Raw genomic sequence first — 20,915 nt, forward strand, 5'->3', positions numbered from 1 at the left:
CACTGGGCAAGTTACATTACCTCTTAGTGACTGAGACAACTCTCTTAGACAGAGATTCTTCTTCTTCTTTTTTTTTTTTAAGGCAATTGGGGTTAAGTGACTTGCCTAGGGTCACACAGCTAGTAAGTGTCAAGTGTCTGAGGCCAGATTTGAACGCAGGTTCTCCTGAATCCAGGGCCGGTGCTTTAACCACTGCACCATCTAGCTGCCCCCTTAGACAGAGATTCTTAACCTTTTTGTGTGTCTTGGACCCCTTTGTCAGTCTGGTGAAGCCTTCGGACCCCTTTTCAGAATAATGTGCACAAAATAAAATACAAGAAAGACAAATCTATTGAAATACAATTATCAATTAAAAAAAAGAATTCATGGATTCTGAGAGCCACTTCTTAAAGATCATGTTATAAATCTGCATTGAGAGGGAATTTCCTCATTAAGAGTTCCCTTTACTAACGAAATCATAGGACAGTACCTCTCCCCTGAAAAATACCTATGGAACTATCCCACATAAGTGTTGTTCTGCCCTATCTATGTATCTATTCATTTATTTAATTTTGCTGGAACCAAATGACAAGATTGGGCAGGATAATAGCTTGTAGAGCTCCTCTCTGTCTTTCCAAACTTATAGCTTGTAATTACCAAATGTCTATCACATCTATTCATTCTAACATAGTTCCTTTTTAGTTATTCAAAAACTATGCCTAGAAATGTGTCACTTTAAATGACACTTAGGCAGTGTCAAATGTGGTCATGGTGTTGCTGTAGAAAAAATGATTTTACTCAACTCCTCTGGGCTCAGTGTGGGTGTGGGTTGGCAGGGACCTCACTTTTCTTTAAACATTTCCTTATTGGTATCCCAAAGGACACCCCTTTGCTTCTCTTTCATTCCCTTGTGCAAATCTCCCATGCAATATTATAGTGATTCAGAAATATTTTCCTTCTGAACTGTGGGAAAGAAGTTGTGAGTAGCTTTGACTCTTTGATAAGGTTAGGTTTGGGGACAGCCTGTCACTGAAACAATGAATACAAAAGCAAATGAACCCTGGGGACTGTGGACAGAGCTTGTCAGCTAAAGTGGTCACAGTTCTTGTTCTTCCTTGCCCTAAGGGAGCAAGGAAGGGATGGAGAATTTTTGAGATTCCTTTCTTCTAACTCTCCATTCTTGATAATCAATTTCTGATCATTGAGGGATGGATTTGCTTTGTAAAAAACTTGAATCTATTTTTCCCCTAAAGAGCTCTGTTTACTTAGCCTGTATCTTTCTGTTGAGTACAGCCAGATATGTACGTGAATTTTAGAATTTAATGGTCACTTCCCCATAGATTTGGCCTCATTGGTGTAACTCTGAAAAGGTTATCCTATTCCTGGGACTTTCCATTGCATCAGATATTAAATATTAGCAACATTCCTCTTCAGGGTGAATGATGTAACGTGAGGGCAAAAACTGTGCTGACCTCAGGCAAAGCATGCCTGATGTATGTGGAAATTACTCATGCAAACTGCTGACTAATAAAGCAGAGAAACAGATGGTGGAGAGTTCTGGAGACAGGGTGGTGGTGGAGTGGAGAAAGGCCATCAGGAAGGAAAAAGTCCTCCCATGCATGAGAAGCTGTGACTGAAAGCTTCATTGGGTTTTCTGTCTTGGTAAAAGATACATGCTCAACAAATGGCCATTCAGCCTCTTTCTGAAGACCTGGAATGATGTAGCACCCTTTAATCTTCAAAGGCTGCCAATTCCATTTCTGGACAACTCTCCCTCACATAGCACCAAAGTCTATTTCTGTAGCTTTTGCCCAATATTCCAATTTCTGTCTTTTGGGGCCAGGCAGAACAAATACGACAGCCCTTCAACTATTTGAAGACAGTTATGATGTTTCTCCTAGGTCTTTTCTTCTGGATAAAATATTCTTAGTTCCTTTAACCAATGGCCATATGACATAGTGGCCAGTTCACTCACCAATATGCCTCTTCTAGGCATGCTCTAGCTCATTAACCTGCTTCCTACAACGAGACGTGCATAACTGGACACAATATTCCAGGTGTGCTCTGACCAGGGCAGAGTACAGTGCAACTGTTACCTCTCCTTTTCAGAAAACATGGGCTCTATTCATGGAGCTGTTTTGGTTGCCATATCTCACTGCTGACTCATATTGAGTTTTCAGTTCCCTGAAAACGTTAGATCACTGGCCATCATTCTTCCATCTTGAACTTAAGTCATTGACTTTTTGAACCCCAATTTGGGACTTTACATTTGTCTCTATTAAACTGCATCTTTATTAAGTTCAGCTCAAAGCTGTAGCCTGGGAAGACCTAAAGTGGAACGGGAATTAGGCCATCAAGAGTGTAGCTCCACTGGGTGCTGTTTTTCTTTTTGTTGACTTGGGAACATTATTATCACTTGACATTTATTTACTTAGAGGATCTTATATAATATGTAATCATATAATTTGATCTGAGAGGAACTTTGGAAGCTGCCCAGTCCATCCCCATTTTATAGATATGGAGCCTGAGGTCCAGGGAGGGAGTTACTTACACAAGTTTACACAATGAGAAAGTGGAAATGTCAGTATTTAAACCTAGGTCCCTTTGACTCCAAAGCTTGCAGGCTTCCCACTCTATCATACTGCTTTCCTGCTACTTTTGGAATTACAAAACTTGTTTAAGAAAGTTAAGACTAGAATGGAAGAGTTTCAAAGGATTTGTGCAACAGCAATGAAGACAACATGAGGTAATTACAATCGAGAACTATTTAAAGACACTGCAAACATGGCTAATATGGAAATATGTTTTGCATGATTTCACATGTATAATTGATATCATATTGCTTGACTTTTTTTTTTTTTTTAGTGAGGCAATTGGGGTTAAGTGACTTGCCCAGGGTCACACAGCTAGTAAGTGTTAAGTGTCTGAGGCCGGATTTGAACCCAGGTACTCCTGACTCCAGAGCAGGTGCTCTATCCACTGCACCACCTAGCTGCCCGCTTGACTTCTTAATGGAAAGAGGCAGGGCAGTTGGGAAGGAAAAAATTTAGAATTCAAACTTTTAAAAAAGAATGTTAAAAATAAATGAACCTGGGGCAGCTAGGTGGCGCAACGGATAGAGCACCGGCCCTGGAGTCAGGAGTACTTGAGTTCAAATCCGGCCTCAGACACTTAACGCTTACTAGCTGTGTGACCCTGGGCAAATCACTTAACCCCCATTGCCTCACTAAAAAAAAAAAAAATGAACTTGGGCAGCTAGGTGGCACAGTAGATAAAGCACCAGTCCTGGATTCAGGAGGACCTGAGTTCAAATCTGGCCTCAGACACTTGACACTAGCTGTGTGACCCTCGTTAAGTCACTTAACCCCCTTTTCCCTGAAAAAAAAAAATAAATGAACTTAAAAAAATAAAGACACTGCAAAAAAGATACTTTGTAGGTGAAAATATTTAGAAATGGTAAGAAAATTAGGATCCAGTACATTTAAAAGTCTAGAGATAAAATTATTTTAATAAGAGCTATAGTTATTTTATAAATTTGAAAATAAATTTTAATTATGTGAAACATAAAAGGCTATAGTTGGGTCATCTAGAAGTTTAAGAATAAGACCTATATGCAATGCATTTAAAATAATTCCTTTAACTTTTTTCCATCCTTACATATATATGTATATGTGCATATATACATACACACACATATATGTGCGTGTATATATATATGTGTATATATATGTGTGTGTATATATATATATATATATATATATATATAGAGAGAGAGAGAGAGAGAGAGAGAGAGAGAGAGAGAGAGAGAGAGAAAAGTAAGTATTAATCAGCACTGTCAAGATGAATGAAATGAAGTCAGAAGAGGACTTTCCCATGCAAGGCTAAGTCAAAAGCTTGGGGGCTATTGAAAGAAAATGCTGTTTGTAGAAACACAACTAATTGAGACCAGCCTCCACTCTAAGCCAAAATTTCAGGAAAGGGGCAGCACAGAAATCTACTCTATGTCTGAGGGTGTGTCAGTCATTTAACCTCTGGGACTAACCTTGGTTTCCCTATCATTAAAACAAAGGGGTTGGGGGCGGCTAGGTGGCGCAGTGGATTAAGCACCGGCCCTGGATTCAGGAGTACCTGAGTTCAAATCCGGCCTCAGACACTTGACACTTACTAGCTGTGTGACCCTGGGCAAGTCACTTAACCCCCATTGCCCCGCAAAAAAAACAAAACAAAAAAAAAACCCCATAAAACAAAGGGGTTGAAGGGGCAGCTAGGTGGTGCAGTGGATAAAGCACCGGCCCTGGATTCAGGAGTACCTGAGTTCAAATCCGGCCTCAGACACTTAACACTTACTAGCTGTGTGACCCCGGGCAAGTCACTTAACCCCAATTGCCCTGCAAAAAAAAAAATACAACCAAAAAAACACAAAGGGGTTGGAACAGGTGGCTTCAAAGGTCCTGTTCAGTTCTAAATCTAAGTAGTGCATGTTTTTGTTTTCTCAATGCAGGAAACTGGGGTTGAGCTAATTTCTTATGAGACTAAAGCATTTTAAAATGATGATCAGCAAATCATATTCTTTTATTACATATATGAAATATAAAAACAAATTAACCACACAATATACATATATATAAATTGCAAAGTCCACAGGACCTCAGAAAAATATTTTCTGTATAGGAAGTGATATAATATGATTCTTACAGCACTGAAGTTCATTTTTGGATACTCAAGTACAGAAGAGGCTGTAGGTAGTGTTTAAAAGGATTACAGAAGATGAATAATGACAAAACTGGCAATTATTTGGTGAACTGTCACATATGTTGGTGAGAGAAATAATGACCATAAATGCTGCAAATAAAGACATGGAGGAAACCAATTTAATGTGGAGACAAACACTAACCACAGAAATAAAATAAATTCCGCATCCACAATTTTTTTTAATTGCTGGCTTGTGCAGTTGAATAAGTGGGTTTCTCTTTAAGGTCTGTTTCATTTTATCCAGGCGGAGTTCTCTATTGATGATCATATCATCTTGTTTTAAAGTCTTTTCTTGTTTAATTTATTTTTTTAAAATTTTCATCACAATGAATATCTGTAGAATCTGAACACTGGTCTGAAGCCGGTACTTCAGTGCAAACATTTATTTATTTAAGATTGCTTCTTCAAAAAGTTTCCCCAAGTGTTCAGTGGACACTTTTTTTTTCACTGTCACGTTTCATTCCACACTTAGATGGTGTGTGTGTGGGGTGCTTCAGTTCCTGTAGATTCCTCCCCCACCCTAACCCCACCCCCATTATCTTCTTTCCCTTCCCTCAGTAAAAACTCCAAACTTCCACATCACAAAGTGGTAGGCAGTAAAGTGCTTTATACAAGGAAAGATTATTTACATGTGGAGAGGATTCATTTAACACCTTACGGACCAAAGTTCATACACAGTGAACAAAATAAGGCTCTTTTAAGAAACACCTTTGCTGACACAAGGTCCTGGGGGTGCTTGGTTGAAGTCCTGCTAAAGACTTTAAATAGTATGAAATGCAAGCAACATCTTGGATGCTGGTAGGTCTTAATCAGACACACTGCTCTTAATGGATAACTGTAAAATAGTATGATGCTATTATAGCGCTTCCCATTATATATGAATTTCAGAATCAGTCCCATAGAGGCCAGTTATCAACCCCTGGTTCAACTTTCCATCCTTTTTTTTTTTTTTTTTGCAAATAATCATCAACTTTTCCCAAAGAAGTTATCGTATATAATTTAAGCATTTGCCAAAGAAAGGATCAGATGAAACCTATGTGTTGCAACACTTCTCTATGCATTTTGGCACTTTGTTACATTCCAGTTTCATTTTTAAGGTCTCCTTTCCATTAAGTTTGCATTTATACATAAAGAAATGCTGTTGGGGACCACACACCTTTGCTGTTACTTGCAATCTCTTTTTAGAATCTCCATGACTCTTCTTCCAAGTGCTGGTTTCCAGTGCTGGACAAAACTTTTCATATTCACAACTAGTCTGCCTGTTCTGACATCTTCGTGTCCTGCAATAAGGTACTCCAAACCTGAAGGTAGATAACAAGATGCAGAAGTATGCAACATGAAACCTTATTTGAAAGAGACAGACCAATGACTCAGTTCCCAGTAGGAGCAAGGCCCATCAACGGGTGCCAGGAAGACCATTTGAGCTGGGCCACATATTTAGCAGGTATAGAATTCACCATTCAATTAACAGACCAGAAAATCTGAATGGTACACAAAAGCTTGATTTTTCTAAATAATTACTGAATTTGCAGAGAAAATAACTTTAAAGTATTTGTTAATTTTTAAAGAAGTATATAATTCTTTTGGTTCCCTAGTTTGTTTTCAAGTATCATTCTATACATTTTTAAAGCAGTGAAGTGTTAAAACGATTATGGCTGGGGACCTAGATACCTCAAAAATAAATTGGCTAGAACATGTCTGGACCTTTGATGGCCTCTGAATGTGGGAATAGCAGATCACTAAAAAGCTCTTTTTCTTTTCTTGTCGCTGTTACATATCTAGTCATTCATTCACTGTTGATCCAGGCAACATTTATTGGGTGCTTAGCATAGCACTGAGTGCTGTGAGGGATACAAAAGGAGCTGAAATGGTTTCTACTGCAAGAAGTTTAAATACATACATGAATCTGCCAGAGAGGAAAAACAAAAACAAGACAAAGCACTTTTGAATAATTCTTTGAATAACTGCTATAATATTTCCAACTGTGATGAACTCAGTTGACTTTGACTTAGCTTGGCAGAAACCTGGTTAGGAAGTTGTCCACTTCCTGGAGGGAAGTCAAAACAAAAGTGAAACAATTTTTTGGGGTATTTACGTTTAAAAAAGACTGATGCTTTTTGTTTTTACATCTTATTCATTTTCAAATATATCCTCTCCTACCCCTCTGCCGCCCAGCAAGCCTTCTAGTTTAATAAAACCAAACAACACATCAAATGCCTCTGACAATATAGGCAACATTCCACACCCAAAATTTCCCTACCTCCATCATGAAAGGAGGGAAAACCTTTTGTTCTTAATGTCTTTTTAAAAGTCAGGGGAAGTCCCCCCCCCACCCCCCCGCAGTGCTCACAGCTTTTATCACCAGATAATAGCATCTTTTAGAGGTGGAAGGGCCCTTGCTACCATCTGCACACTCAAACCCACGTGTGAAAGGGAATCCCCATAAAACACAACCACTTTGTGATCACCCAGACTCCGATTAAAGACGTCAGGTGAGGGGGAGCCACACGAACGACCCAGCCCCGAGAGCTCATGTTAGGAATGACAAGCCAATGCCTGCCTCTTGACAACTTCTATCTGCCTGCTGGCCCTGTGTCTCCCTTCTACAGCTGCTTGATCCCCAAGCCCTTCAGATGTTCCAGGATCTTTTGGCTCTTGGTATTGGGACATTTAGCTTGGGCCATCATGGTTCTGGCAACTCCCTCCAGCCGCCATATTTCTTATCCCTGGAACTAATTACTGATGGAGGTGAAGGATCATAGCTACTTTTTTATATCCACCACTGAAGTCCTACTGAGAGGCCTTAAAACACGGCATGCAGATGACCTAGGGCTCTTTGGGTGATAGTTAGGTCCTTGTTGTTCGGTTGTTCAGCGACTCTCTGTGACCCTGTGGACCAAGCATGCCTATACTGTCCATGTGGTTTTCTTGGCAAAAGGCAGTGGAGTGATTTGCCCTTTCTTTCTCCAGTGGATTGAGGCAAACAGAAGTTAAGCGACTTGCCCAGGATCACACAGCTAGTAAGTGTCTGAGACTGGATTTGAACTCAGGTACTCCTGAATCCAGGCCCAGCACTCTGTTCACTAAGCCCTCTAACTGCCTCCTCTGAGGTCCTACTATGTCGGAAAGTTAGACGTTGGGTCTTCTACCTGAGGCCCAGACTAGCCAAGTCCAGGACAGCCTCTAAAAGCCAGTCAGTCAACATTTATTAGCACTTACTATATGGCAGGTACTGTGCTAAGTATTGGTATACTAAAAAAGAGAAAGAAGAAAGAAGGAAGGAAGGAAGAAAGAAAGAAAGAAAGAAGAAAAAATCACCTTTGCTCTTTAGGAGCTCACAGTCTAACATGCCAACAACTACGTACAAACACGCTGTATACAGGCCCAGCTGGAGATAGTCTCAGAGGGGAGACATTAAGATTAAGGAGAACTGGCAAAGGCCTCTTGCAGAAAACGGGACTGAGACTGAGAAGAAGTCAGGGAAGCCAGGAGGTGAAGGAGAGAGGAGGACAGCTCGGGGCAGGGGGACAAGGAGGTGCTGATTCTTTAAGGCATGAAGGTTCACAGCCCGAGTGGGCAGGATAAGGACCAGCCTGTGATGTCACAGACCTCTAGGTATTCATTAAAATGATGCATGTCATAGCTCCCTGTGCCCCATTAGAGGTGACCATGGAACACTGACTCTCATATGATTTATTAAGAGACATGAGAATGGAGCAGACCCGGGAAGAGCCAAAGCTCTGGACGACACAGAAGGGAAGCTCCAAACCGCTCTATTCTTCTATAAGCCAGGAGGACGCTGGACAGACTGATTTCTCCTGACAGGTAAGAAGGTAAATGACAGGTCCCAGTTCCATTTCCAGGCATCAGGTCGCCCCTCTCTAAGTTTTCTTGAAATCATCTGATGTCTATTTTCCTAGGGTTGCTTGTTTTTATTAGCCAGCAATCAGCACCCATTTCCATCTTTCTGTGTGATAGACACAGCAGACACACACGACGAAGGCTTACTGAAAGAATGTCTAAGTCTGTTCACTTAATGACATCACCTGCTGTTAATGGTGACCAAGGTGACTTCAGGAGAGGTGTAGGCATGGAAGGTTCCAGAATTTTCTTATCGCTCTTTTTTTTGGCCCTAGTTCTTTGAGTTGTGAAAATGGAAAACAGTAAAATAAAAGGCTGTCTGGCTTTGCTTTGGCCAGTTCCAGTCTTTTCTTCAAAGCAAGTAAACATGTTTTCCAGAATTCTTTGAATAACTGCTCTTAGATTTCCAATTGTGATGAATTGGGTTGATTCTTTTGAGTCAGTTTGGCAGAAAACTGATGAGGAAGTGCAGTTTACTTCCTGGAGGGTGGCTCAGATAGTTAGACCTTTTGTTTTTAATGTCTTCCTAAGAATCTGGGCATTTAAAAAAAAATCCTGGCATTGCAACAGAATTATTGCTGGCAGGAATCTCAAAAACCTAAATCATCCAGCAAATTCAATTTTCATTAATAATCTTTGGTTTCCAGAATTAAAAAATTAACATCCTATTTTCTGATCTATTTAAGTTTGTTCCCACTTAAATGCATATAATGTTGAAAAAAGTATAATTTATCCTTTCCATCAGTAGAAATGAATAGAATGCAATACTGAGACAGGGGTAACACCAACAAACTCAAAAGGAATGTTATAAGTTATTGTCCTTATTTTAAGTTCTGGGGGGAGAAAAATTCTTCTAAAATTATTATTATTATAATTTAGTTGTTGGTTAGTTCCTTTGAAATAGGAGTTCAAAGAACACAGAAGAACTCTTATTAAACATAACCTAAAGACCTGACCAGACTGGAACATAAATGAGGCAATTGGTCCCAGCAATGCTATCCAAACAGGTGACATTCACGTGAACGAGGGAATGAAGAGAATTTTCCCGGAATTATTCCATGCCCAGATCTCCCTCATCTTTTAGGTACAATTGATATTTTCTGAGTCATAAGGAAGTTGAAACATCCCCATATTTTCCTCTACCAATATCCTTTCTTTCTTAGTGTCTGCTGTTTTTTGTTTGAAATTGGCATGATTATTTAATTAAAGTCAAGATAAGGAATGAAGGTTGTTTCCCCCCCCAAAAGAAACAGATGTGTCTTACTCAAAAATAAATCAATTCAATATTATATTTTTAGATGGAATTTCACATTTGGATTTCCTTTGAGAAAAGACTTAACCATGGCACTGTCATAAATGATGACCTAGTTTTCAGATAAAGAGCTAAATGTGATGATAAAAATCAAAAGTACTTTCTATCTTCCTTCAAAACCAGCACTAATTTGCTAAATTTGAAAATATCATGTTAGTTTATGGGGCACAAAGATAGAAACAAGAATTTTTTAAAATGTTAATTGAAGGTGATCTGACTGAATTGCTCCCAGAATTTCAAGGGTAAGGTGGCTGCTTATTCAGAGCTGTGGTTTGGAGGATAATAGTCATTATGGCATCTCACCATTACACCAGGGCTTCACTGTTTACAAAAGGCTGTCCTCATCACAACCCTGCAAGTATTACTATTTCTATTTTATAGATGAGGAAACCACTGGTCCAAAGTCATAGCAATTAGCAAGTATCAGCCAGGTCCTGAATCCATTAACTTCAAACCCAGTGGTTTTTTCCACCTATATAACAAGGGGCACATCTGCAGAGACCAAGTATGTATTAAAAATTTTTTTTTTCACTTAATAAAACGAAACACTCACCAGGATTAAGGATCGGGCAAGTGCAGCCTCTGTTGGTCCAGGATTCTGGGTAGAGTGTTCTCTTTCCTCGTAGAATCTTTAATTTGGTGGATTTCAACACTTTTTTGATCTTCACATTGACTTCAGCATGAGAGCCTTTATCGTGAGCTGATAAAATCTTTATTTTTAGCACTGCATTGACATAATTACAAAAGGAGAAATGCAAAAAAATCATCATACACACAGTTCAAGTTTGAAGAGCAATGAAAATATTCATCACAGAGGACAAAGAATAAATGTCAATTTTGAGTGTAGCTTTGATCATCTCTTTAAATACCATTCATCACCCTCCATTTGCCAGGATGACATTACTCTTCTCTTGTGGAGTCCCAATCTTTCTATTACAACTTATACATCACCAGGCTATGGGAACACAAGCATCTAAAGTGTGAGTTCTACCCAACACCCATTGCCCAGAGAAGCCAACAAAAAGCCAATCACGAGGAGGCAGGCATTTCTTTTTAGGATCTGGTCATGTGTTTATTTTCATGACTGACAGTAAGCTCCCTGAGGACAGGGCCTCTCTTTTTGTATTGCCAGTACTTAGCACCGTGCCAGGCACATAGCAGGCACTTCGTCAATGTTTGCTGAATGAATATGCTTTAAATGCTGCATTCAGTCAGTTGACAGGTATGTATTAAGGAATTGTTCTATGTCAGGCGCTGTGCTAAGTTTTGGGCATACAAAGAGACGACCACCTCTGATAGCCCAGGGAAGAGGGCCCGGGACAGAGCTCGGGGAATCCCTCTGATTGTGGGCATAACCTGGAATCAGATGCAGCAAAGGAGACTGAGAAGAAATGTCAGTAGGAGAACCAGGAAAGAGCCATGTCAGGAAACCCTAGAAAGAAGAGAGAGTATCTAGAAGAAGAAGGTAATAACAATGTGACAGGTAGCAGAGATCTAGAGGAATGTGGACTGATAACACGCCATAGCTTTGGTAATCAAGAGATGGCTGGTAACTTGGGGTTGAGCAGTCTTAGCTGAATGCTGAAGTCAGCAGCCACACAGCAGAGGGTTTGCAATCAACCCGGTGAGAAGAAAAGTGGAGGCACCAAGTGTAGATAGAAGGCCTTCTTCAGGAGTCTAGCCACAAGCCGGAGGAAAGATCTGGGACAATAGCAGGAAGGGCTGAATGAGGGTGTTTTTTTTTTTTTAATTCCTTTGGTATCTTCCCCTCTTTCAGAAAGTCTGAGAATCAGTCCTTGGTGGCCTCAAAATTACATTTCTTCAGGGAGCCACCTTTGTCTACACATGGTCTGGTCTAGCTTGTTTTCTCTGCTTTTTCTTCAGTGGTATTTCCACTTCCTCACATGGACTATCTGGGACTGTGATATTAGGAATTCAAGTGTGGTGGCCCTGTTCTTAACGGTAAGAAGAGTATGTTATAAGTCTTTAAATGTCTCTTTCTGGTTTTCATCTGGGCATTATTCTCCTTCCAGTTAAATCCTTAAATGCCCTCAAGATGACTTTTCTTAGTTGGGCCTCTTGACAAGCTTTCTTTAAAATGGTGTTTTCCACTACTACTTCTCATTGTTTTAGGAGTCGTAGCTGCTTATAACCTTCCACCATCTTCCCCCATAAGATTTTACAAAGGAGTTTATGCTCTAAACCCATGTTGCCCTTGGCCACCATATATTTCTACTTAGCAAGGAGAGCAAGGGTTTACTGGCTGAGCTGGTTTCTAGGCTCTCTGGTCTCATAGCAATTGATTTGTATCTGTTAAATGTCTTTGGGGAACAGTTACAGGCAATGTCATATGGATAAAAGCATTGGATGCAGAAAAAAATCTGCTTGGTCACATTTATTGGATGCCCATGGGTTTTGTTTGTTTGTTTGTTTGTTTTTTGCAGGGCAATGAGGGTTAAGTGACTTGCCCAGGGTCACACAGCCAGTAAGTATCAAATGTCTGAGACCGGATTTGAATTCAGGTCCTCCTGAATCCAGGGCCGGTGCTTTATCCACTGCGCCACCTAGCTGCCCCCCAACATAATACGGTTTTAAGCAGCTCCCTACTACCTGTGTTTGAATAATAAAGGGTTTGAATGTCAGAAACATTTATTTTCATTTCACATTTTTCCTATTTATTAGTTTCACCTCATGATCTCATCCTAGTATAGTGCTGCCAGAGACTATCTTTGCCAGCATCATAATACATTTCTCTCCTTGGTGAATGTACCACTCTCTACATTGGTCCAATACTGTCTAGTCTGTGGCAAAGTGTTCCACTGTACTACAACAGACAAATAAATATTTATGAGGGCTTGAGGTAGGCCTAATACTGACTTCCAAAGCCTACCTAGAATTCATAGGCAATGGTTCTCAGGAGCAAAGAAATTAATTTTCTTCTTAACTCACCATATGAATACTTCATTCCACAGAAGATTTTGGGATTTCCTAATGACTGTTCTTTACATTCACATTTGCCTAAAAAATAGTAAAGAAAGATTCGTCTTCATTAGCTCTGTAAAGGTGAGAATAAGTGACAAGTATATTCACATAACATAACCACGTCCTCTTAAGTTATTCTCTCAGTGTGCTCAAGAAATCACTGGCCACAAGGACAAATGGAAATTATTTAGACCCATAGAATGACAATGGAGTTGCAGGACCTCCTGAATAAGCTAAATTTATTTGACCATGGAGAGGTGAGGAGAAAGTAGGTCTAGTTATAGAAGTTCAGAGTCCCCACCTACAGCAGGAATCCATTTTATAATGTTCCCCACATGGTCACCAAGTCTTACAGGCCTCCCTGTTAACTCCTACCCATGGAGAGCCAGCTTAACGCTTCTTTCTCACCCAAGTCCTACAGCTATTAGAAGATAGACAATGCATTCCTCTTTAGTCTTCTCCTCTACAGGCTAAATATGCCAAGTTTCTCTAAGTAGCCCTCCTCTGGAATGGTTTCTAACAGTTTCACTATCCTAGCCGTGCTCCTCAAAGGGTGGTGGGTAGGACCAGTGGACTGAGTCTTTCCCACTTTCCTCTTTCTCCTGCCACCAAAGTCTTTAGGATCCAGGGAAGTTTTGTCTTTAATTTTTAGGACTTGACAGATGTGACCACGTAGTAGGCAGCACAGAGGGCGAGGTAAGAGAATAGGGGTATAGCAAGATCCAGAAAAGTGGGAGCCATAGGATCAAGGAAGGATCCATTGGAGAAGTTCATCTTGGGAAAGAGGGGGATGCTCTCTCCAAGAGAGGAGGGGAGGGCAAGAAGTAGGACAGCAGAGAAAGATAAATGGTGAGATGGAGAAGAGAGAGCCTAAGGGAGCTGGCATCTCTAAGTCTGAGGTTAGGTCATCTACTGAGAATGAGAGGAGTTGGCATTAGGCTGTGGCCTTGAGAAGAGCGACAAAGATAGGGAACAATCACTGTAGAGAATGTGATATGGAGACCATTAAAGATGAGGAGAAGGATTTCCGGCGAGCGCCGGTGTCCTAGTTTGAGGTTAAATAGCATGAATTTGGAGTGCAGCCAATCTGCTTGGGCCCTTTGACTTTCTTTAGTTATTCCAGGAACAGAAGCAAAGGAAGTGGTGGGATTCATCTATTACTGGAGTTGGTAAGGCAGGGACACCACAAGTTCAAGGGGGTAAAGGGAATCTAGGGTCTTAGGTAGAAGATGGTTGGTTGGAATGCTTAACTGTAGGGTCCAGGCTGGAGGGGAGAGGGAGAAGTGAATCCAGAAATGGGCTGAAGGATTGGGAAGGCCTGGGGATTGTAATGGGAAACAAGAATCTTTTATTATGAATGGAATTGGATGGGTATTTACATCCCAATGGGTTATCAGCTTTCTCTGTGCCAAGCTGAAAATTATTTGAGAGCAATTAAGGGCTGAACTTCTTTGTTGTTATTTAACTTCTCACATATTTGCATATTTTGTCCAGCCCTAACCTCCTCCTGGTTCAGGCAGGAAGCCAACTGGATTGTAGAGGAATGAAGGGTATTGATGATAGGAAGAATAATTAAGTGAGAGTTAACTATATTAACAGAAAACTAATTTAGTTTTGGACAGATTTATAAAATCATAAAGGGGAATATAGTAAGCATGGGTTGAATGTGAGGAATTAGAAAATACTAGACATTGAGTCTTATGATTTAAACATTATTTAACTTATATGGTTCTCCTTGCTTTTCTGTGGCACATATGACAAGAGAAAACGTACTAATAATATTTAACCCATGAATGAAAAACCACTGGCCACATTGGCTGAGAAATCCTTTTAAACAATGGTTAATGGGCATGGGTTTTTTTTTTTTTTTTTGGTGAGGCAATTGGGGTTAAGTGACTTGCCCAGGGTCACACAGCTAGTAGGTGTTAAGTGTCTGAGGCCAGATTTGAACTCAGGTCCTCCTGAATCCAAGGCTTGTGCTCTATCCACTACACCACCTACCTGCCCCGGCATGTGGTTTTTTTAGAACAGCAAAGGTCTTACAGAGAGTTCAGAGAATTTGATATAAAGTATAAGCTTACACTAGTCTTCATGCTTAGGACAGGGAGAACTAAGTGTTTCTGTTCAGCTTAAGAGCAACAACTAATAGGCATGACTGTATGACTTTACAGAGAATTGTTCTAGGAAGGGCTGATAGAGCAGAAAAGCCGTGGAAACCCTGGGCAAGTCACAATCTCTCTGTGTCCCAGGCCACAATCTGAGACTATAAATTGCAGACCAGCTGCTAATCTGCCTTGGTTCTCTACACCAATGGAATAACAGGTTTGTTCCTTGTGCATTCCTCCCCCTTCCTCACCAAGAAAGAAAAGCCATGAGATAATAATGGGGTAAGGGGCAGGAGACCTGGCTGCCAGGCTCTGCCATGGACTAGTGTGGGATCTTGGGCAAGCTCCTTTGGGCTTGAGTTTCATTTTTCTATAATAGGAGGAGTTTGGACTCGAAATTCCAGGCCTCCTCAAATTCTACAATTCAAATAATTTTCTGCTTATTAGCCTGATCTGGAGAGGAGTAATAGCATCGTGGAAAGAGCAAGAGAGCCATTGGTTTAGATCCTACATCTGATGCTTCCCAATTGCGGGACCAGTGGCAAATGACTCAACCTCTGTTTGCCTCAGTTTCTTCATCTATAAAATGGGGATAATGGGAGCAACTGCTTCCCAGGGTGGTGAGAATCAAATGACATAATATACACAAAGCCCCCAGTAAACCTTAAATCATGTGGTAACGGTTGGCAATTATGATTAATGCAACTGTAGCTCAGTGTCATCAGGATCCGCGGCAACCCGACTGGGCCATGGCCTCAGGAAATCAACACTGACCACAGTAATAGGACTAAACAGGGAAAGAGAACAGAGGTGCTGACCCCAGGCTCCATTCAGGGGTGCTGCCAGCCATGGAAAGGTGGCTTTGAATGACTAAAGAATACGGCACAAGGTCTTTAGATGACTCACAAAGGCACAGTGTCCATGCCCTGCCAGAAAACCTAACAGCACTTCCCAAGGCCACACAACGCTCCCAGAAGTGATGCTCTTCTCTTCAGCCTCTGGTCTATAAAAATGCTGATACCTCTCTTTGGTTGCTTTCTTACACACTTTTTCCAGAAATACTGAATAACAGCACTTAATGGAATTATTAGAATTTTAGAGTTTGAGGAAGCAAAATAATCTCATTTGATCCTCAAACCAGCGCAGTGAGGTAGGTGCTATACCCTTTGTACAGATAAGAAAACTGAGGCAGACAGTGGTTAAGTGACTTGTTCAGTCACACAGTGATTATGACTGAGGCAGGTCTTCCTGCCCCCAAGCTCAGTGTTCTATCTACTGTACCAGCTAGCTGTCTAAGATCCATGATTTCATCCCTATAGGTAACTTCCCTTATAGATGAAGGTTACAAGCTCCTTTCCCTCGACTCGTTAGATAGCTTCAGAATTGTTCTGTCTAAATGCTTTTGACCCTGTGGTCTACCTGGTAATGACTCTTCTAGGCTGGTCCTCGGATGATAAGACATTTAGTCTGTCATCTAGCTCACAGGCAAGGCCTTTCCAGTTGGGAAGGACCTGCCACAGCTTTCACCCTCTTGGCACAGCCTTTGAGAACCCAGGATCACTTCCTGTGCCATGATGAGGCTTTGGAATAAGAATTTCAGAAATTGTAGTGGTCAAATATTAAAACTGACACTAGGATAAAGCTTTGCAGATTAGGTCTCAACTCAGCTGTGCTTTTTCAAGAACTAAATCTGGAAGGGGGAAAAACCTTTGCTTTGTTATACTGGCTTATTAGAAAGTTAAAGAAATAGGACTGTTTACACTACTGCAGTTTTAGTCAAAGCCAATTTTGTTGTTCAGGAAAGGAAATATTTCAGCTGGTGCTCTCTACCTCACAAGAAGTTGTGGGAATCCAGGCTATCGTGCTGGTATCGGCCCTAAGTTCCTGGTACAGTGACTCCATTAATATAGGTAGGCCTATATACACAGCTGTTTGAATACAGATCTCACTGTGTCCGCAACACTTGCATGCTTGGGACTCAGAGCATTGCTCCTTGCAGAAAGGGGGTGCCCATGGGAGCTATTCTACACCCAGAGGAAGACGGCTGTTTAGCAGGAAACTGAACAATAACTTCTCAATGCTGGAGCTCACCCAGACGAATTCCAGATAGTCTTTGGGGACACCACAGACAGCACAGCTGTTAATGTGGATAGGAGAGTCTGGAGTCGCTCTGGTGCCAGCACTTTGTCACATGCCTAATTGGTTGGATGCCAGCTCCCTAGTAACACGCGGCATAATTGGCTAACTGAATGTCACATCAGCTTAAAAGCCTGATGCTCAGAGGTTTTCCTTAGCATACGATAAAACTATAGCAGAGTCAGACAATTGCAAGTGATATTATGTTAAAATTATGGAAGACTGTTTCAAGCACTTGTTAAATGAATAGAAAATAATTTCAATTAAATGTACAGAAATCTAATTACACAGCATTAGGGGGAAAAGTTTTGGTAATGGCCACTGATATTTTTTCTTTTCTAAACTTTAATTTAAAATTTTTTTTTCGTTCCACTATTTTTCCTTTTGTGAGTTAAAATGAACCATGAGCCCTTGCTACATAGGCTTTTTTGTCCCAACTCATGTCCCCCGAGAGCTATACATTTGTATGATAAGTTCTGTCTCATCACCTCAAGACTAAAGAGTACCATTACGCTGCTTTTTTCATCCACTGCAACCAAAGACTTTACTCTTGGGTATTACAAATTACTATTACTTAGGGCTGGACCAGGAAAGAAGAGAGCTGACTCTTGCCTTCTTTCTCACCTGAATGTCGAAGAGCTGAGAATCCTTGTTCATCCTCCCATTCCCAGGCTGGTTCACTCTGGTTCAACACAGGGTGGAAGTCTGGAAGTTCATGGTACCAGTCAATGTCTGTGCTGCTATAATAAAGTCAAACTATGAATAAGGATATGTCACATTGGTCAAAGGACACGAACTGGCAGTTTTTAGCAGCTGCAGCAGCAGCACAAAGGATCAATGACCATCTGAAGAAGCATTCAGAGTCAGCCATCAGAGAAAACATAAATTAAATATTATACCCACATACACTTGTGAAGATGGGAAAGTTCAAAGTTGGGGGAACTGTGGGGAAGCGTGCTTACCAAGCCAGTCCCGTGGAGCTCGGAGCGATCCAAACATTTTGGAAGGCTGAGTATCAGCCTCTAGCAGGTTACACTCTATATCGCCCCTATCCCCTGAACCAGAAATCCTCTGAGGTTTGATAACCTGAGGAAGTTATGGTACCAGGTGAGTGGGGGCAGCTTCCTTCGGCTGACTGCCTGTGTCTTTAAAACTGCCCAGACCGAGCTTTCTTTTCCGCCATGTACTTTCTGCTAGTGTTTTTTGGGGCGACTTGTAATTGCCGTGTGCAGTTACACCCCAAGTGAGGAGGCCAATGAACTGAACTGGGAAGAGGCGAAGGACTTCCTTACTCCGCTCTCCTTTTACCGTGTCTGAGAAATGAGCCTGGCTTTTTTGTTTCTGTTCTCTGTTGTTTGTCCTCCTCGGTTTCAGGTGCCCGAGGTGACCCCCAGGGGAGCAGGAGTTCAAGCTGTGGAGACCTTGGAACCAGGACCACAGCCAGGCCTCCCTGTATTGATGTCCTGAGAAGCCAGGGTGCCTGGGGCTTGAGCCCCTGAGGGATTTTGGACTTGGACCTGGGATTGTGGTCTCTGGGAACTGAGCTGAGCCATGAAACCTCATCCTCTTCCCTTTCCCAGAGACTGAGGTGGTGCAAAGGGTGGGGGCAGTTATGCCTCCCATGTGGTGGGGGTGAGTACGTTTGTATATTTGTGAATAGACCTTTTGAAGTAAATATTTCTGGGTTAAAGCTAATCTTACTATTAATGGCTGGGTGGAAGTGGGGAGCAGACCGAAAATCTCCTGAAATTGAGGGAACAACATCCACGGGAGCTGAAGTCGTTTGCACAGAGCTGGGACACCCTAAATCTCCTTTAGGGTAATTAGAGAACCTTGGTGGAGGGGAAACAGAAAAATCTAACAAATCTGGCCTTTAGGCTCTGAAGGCCAGGCAGAATTCACACTGTAAGGAACTTTATAGTTTACAAAGCATTTTCTCATTTGGTCCTTCTAACAACTCTGTGATGTAGGCAGTGTGAATAGTGTCACCCCTGTTTTAGAGTTTAGAAAATAGAGGTTCACAGACATAAAAGTCAAAGTCATATGGGGGCAAAGTGTAGCCCAGGTCTCTGGATTCCACTTTTGGTCCTCTCTTCACTCCACCATAATGTCTAAGTGAAATATTTCTTAAAGTACTCCCTCAGCCCTTGGGAGAAAGTATCTCATGTTTCCAGAGACCAAAGCTTACACCATGCCTCCGACTTTTCAGAAACTTAACAGAAAACCTTTTTTTCCCTTGGATTTCAGGGTCTGTTGTTAAGAGGAATCATTCATCTTACAACAAAGCAGGGGAAAATGGGATGCCCAGAGTCTTGGCCTTTCCCGAAGACCCGGGAGAAATCTGTTAGAGGAGGCCCAATTGTGAGGTCTGCCTGCTAAACCCTTCTAAGCCAAGCACCCCTGATCATGGAGCATCTTCTAAATTATTAGGAGCTGTCCAGATAGCCAAAAGAAATAAGAGAAGAGACAGGAGGCTGTTTGCTCACCTGCTGATGCTGATGCAGTCCCCTGTGAGGGGGTCACAGCTTCCTGCACAGTCACACGGTCGGCAGCCATATTCTCCCAAACCCCAGTATCCTACCATGCACTTGTCACAGTGAGGGCCTGCCACACCAGGTTTGCAAGGGCAGTCCCCATTGCTGGGGTCACAGAAGGCTGCTGAGCTGAAGGGAAGGACAGCTGACCCAATGGGGTGACAGGAACACACTGCAAGATAATCAAGATACAAAATACTTTCAACTCTAGACCAGTTACTCGTGGATAATCCGTGGCCCAGGCTGACACCCCTGTTGTCAATCGGCGTACCATAAAAGTCTCATGTCAGTTGGCACATGCCCACTAACTTGCAGGTCTGCTGTTGTTGCTACAAAACCACCACCGCTAAAAACCCACCCTGACTCCGAACCAAAACAAATGTCCAACAACAAAACCACGTGACATTCCAGAATCGAGTAAGAGCAGCTTTGGCACCTTTTCTTTGGATTCTCTTCGTATTGACAGGAAAGAAAAAACTGAATATGGTCATATTTTTAAGTAGAAGAAAGAAAAGAGTCTTGGCAAAACCGCCAGCCTGAGCGTCATCTGCTGTCTATAGTGTGTTCTGTAACCAGGGCATACCAGCCACTGGAGGACTGGGTGCTCATCTGCTTTTGGTCGGTCTCACCATCCGGGCCTGATTTGGGGAAGAGGACTGAGGACGATCTTTAGGTTCGGGCCATTCTAGAGGTCAAAAGTCGTTGGGCTGTCAGTGCTGGGGATTTCTTGGGGCTTCTAGCTCCTAAACGAGTGTCCTGAAGGACAAAGACCTTACTGGTTCCCTCAGAACGTCCTTCCTTACCCAAATATTTTGAATCTTCAGATGAACCTCAGAGCTTACATTCCTGTCCAGGGGGTCACTGGCTTAGGACCTGCCTGAGACTCAAAGTAAGCTACTGAGGGTAGCTACAGGTTCCCTAAATTGGTATTGAGAATCTTAGGTTTCAGCCAGGGCTTCTCCTCACAGTCTTATGCCAAGAGCATTTAAAAAAAAAAATACTGGGTTGTCCCTAATAGTCTGAATCTTTGTATTATAGCAAAACCATAGTATAAAGCAACAAGATGCCTTGAGCCCTTTCTTGCTGAGTTCCTTGGACAGGCTCCCAGACTGAGCAGACTTGTGATCCCTCCATGTATGTCAAAGGGCCCCCTCTGTCTCGCACCCTTCCATGTGAGGGATGGATAATGTCTCTTGTGTTCTTCCTTAGAGAGAAGTTCACTCTGTGGAGAAGACACATGATGACACGGATCAG

The 20,915-nt window shown here is 41.8% G+C and overlaps 1 protein-coding gene across 3 annotated transcripts in view; it reads right to left on the reverse strand.

Moving 5' to 3' along the window:
* Positions 1–4,828: 4,828 nt before the first annotated feature.
* NTN4 (netrin 4) overlaps positions 4,829–20,915 on the reverse strand; it is a 243,612-nt gene continuing 227,525 nt past the window's right edge. For 2 of the 3 annotated variants that reach the window (XM_043968630.1, XM_043968629.1), the window contains 5 exons: positions 19,614–19,833; positions 17,752–17,864; positions 12,854–12,922; positions 10,458–10,628; positions 4,829–6,032 (listed from right to left, as the gene is read on the reverse strand). In XM_043968630.1, the coding sequence (XP_043824565.1) occupies positions 5,896–6,032; positions 10,458–10,628; positions 12,854–12,922; positions 17,752–17,864; positions 19,614–19,833 (710 nt within the window). In that variant the 3' untranslated portion in view covers positions 4,829–5,895. Of the gene's footprint in view, positions 6,033–10,457; positions 10,629–12,853; positions 12,923–17,751; positions 17,868–19,613; positions 19,834–20,915 lie in introns of all 3 variants that reach the window. The other variant, XM_043968628.1, reaches the window with a different exon arrangement.

This window comes from Dromiciops gliroides, chromosome 5, assembly GCF_019393635.1.
Source record: "Dromiciops gliroides isolate mDroGli1 chromosome 5, mDroGli1.pri, whole genome shotgun sequence".
Classification (NCBI taxonomy): domain Eukaryota; kingdom Metazoa; phylum Chordata; class Mammalia; order Microbiotheria; family Microbiotheriidae; genus Dromiciops; species Dromiciops gliroides.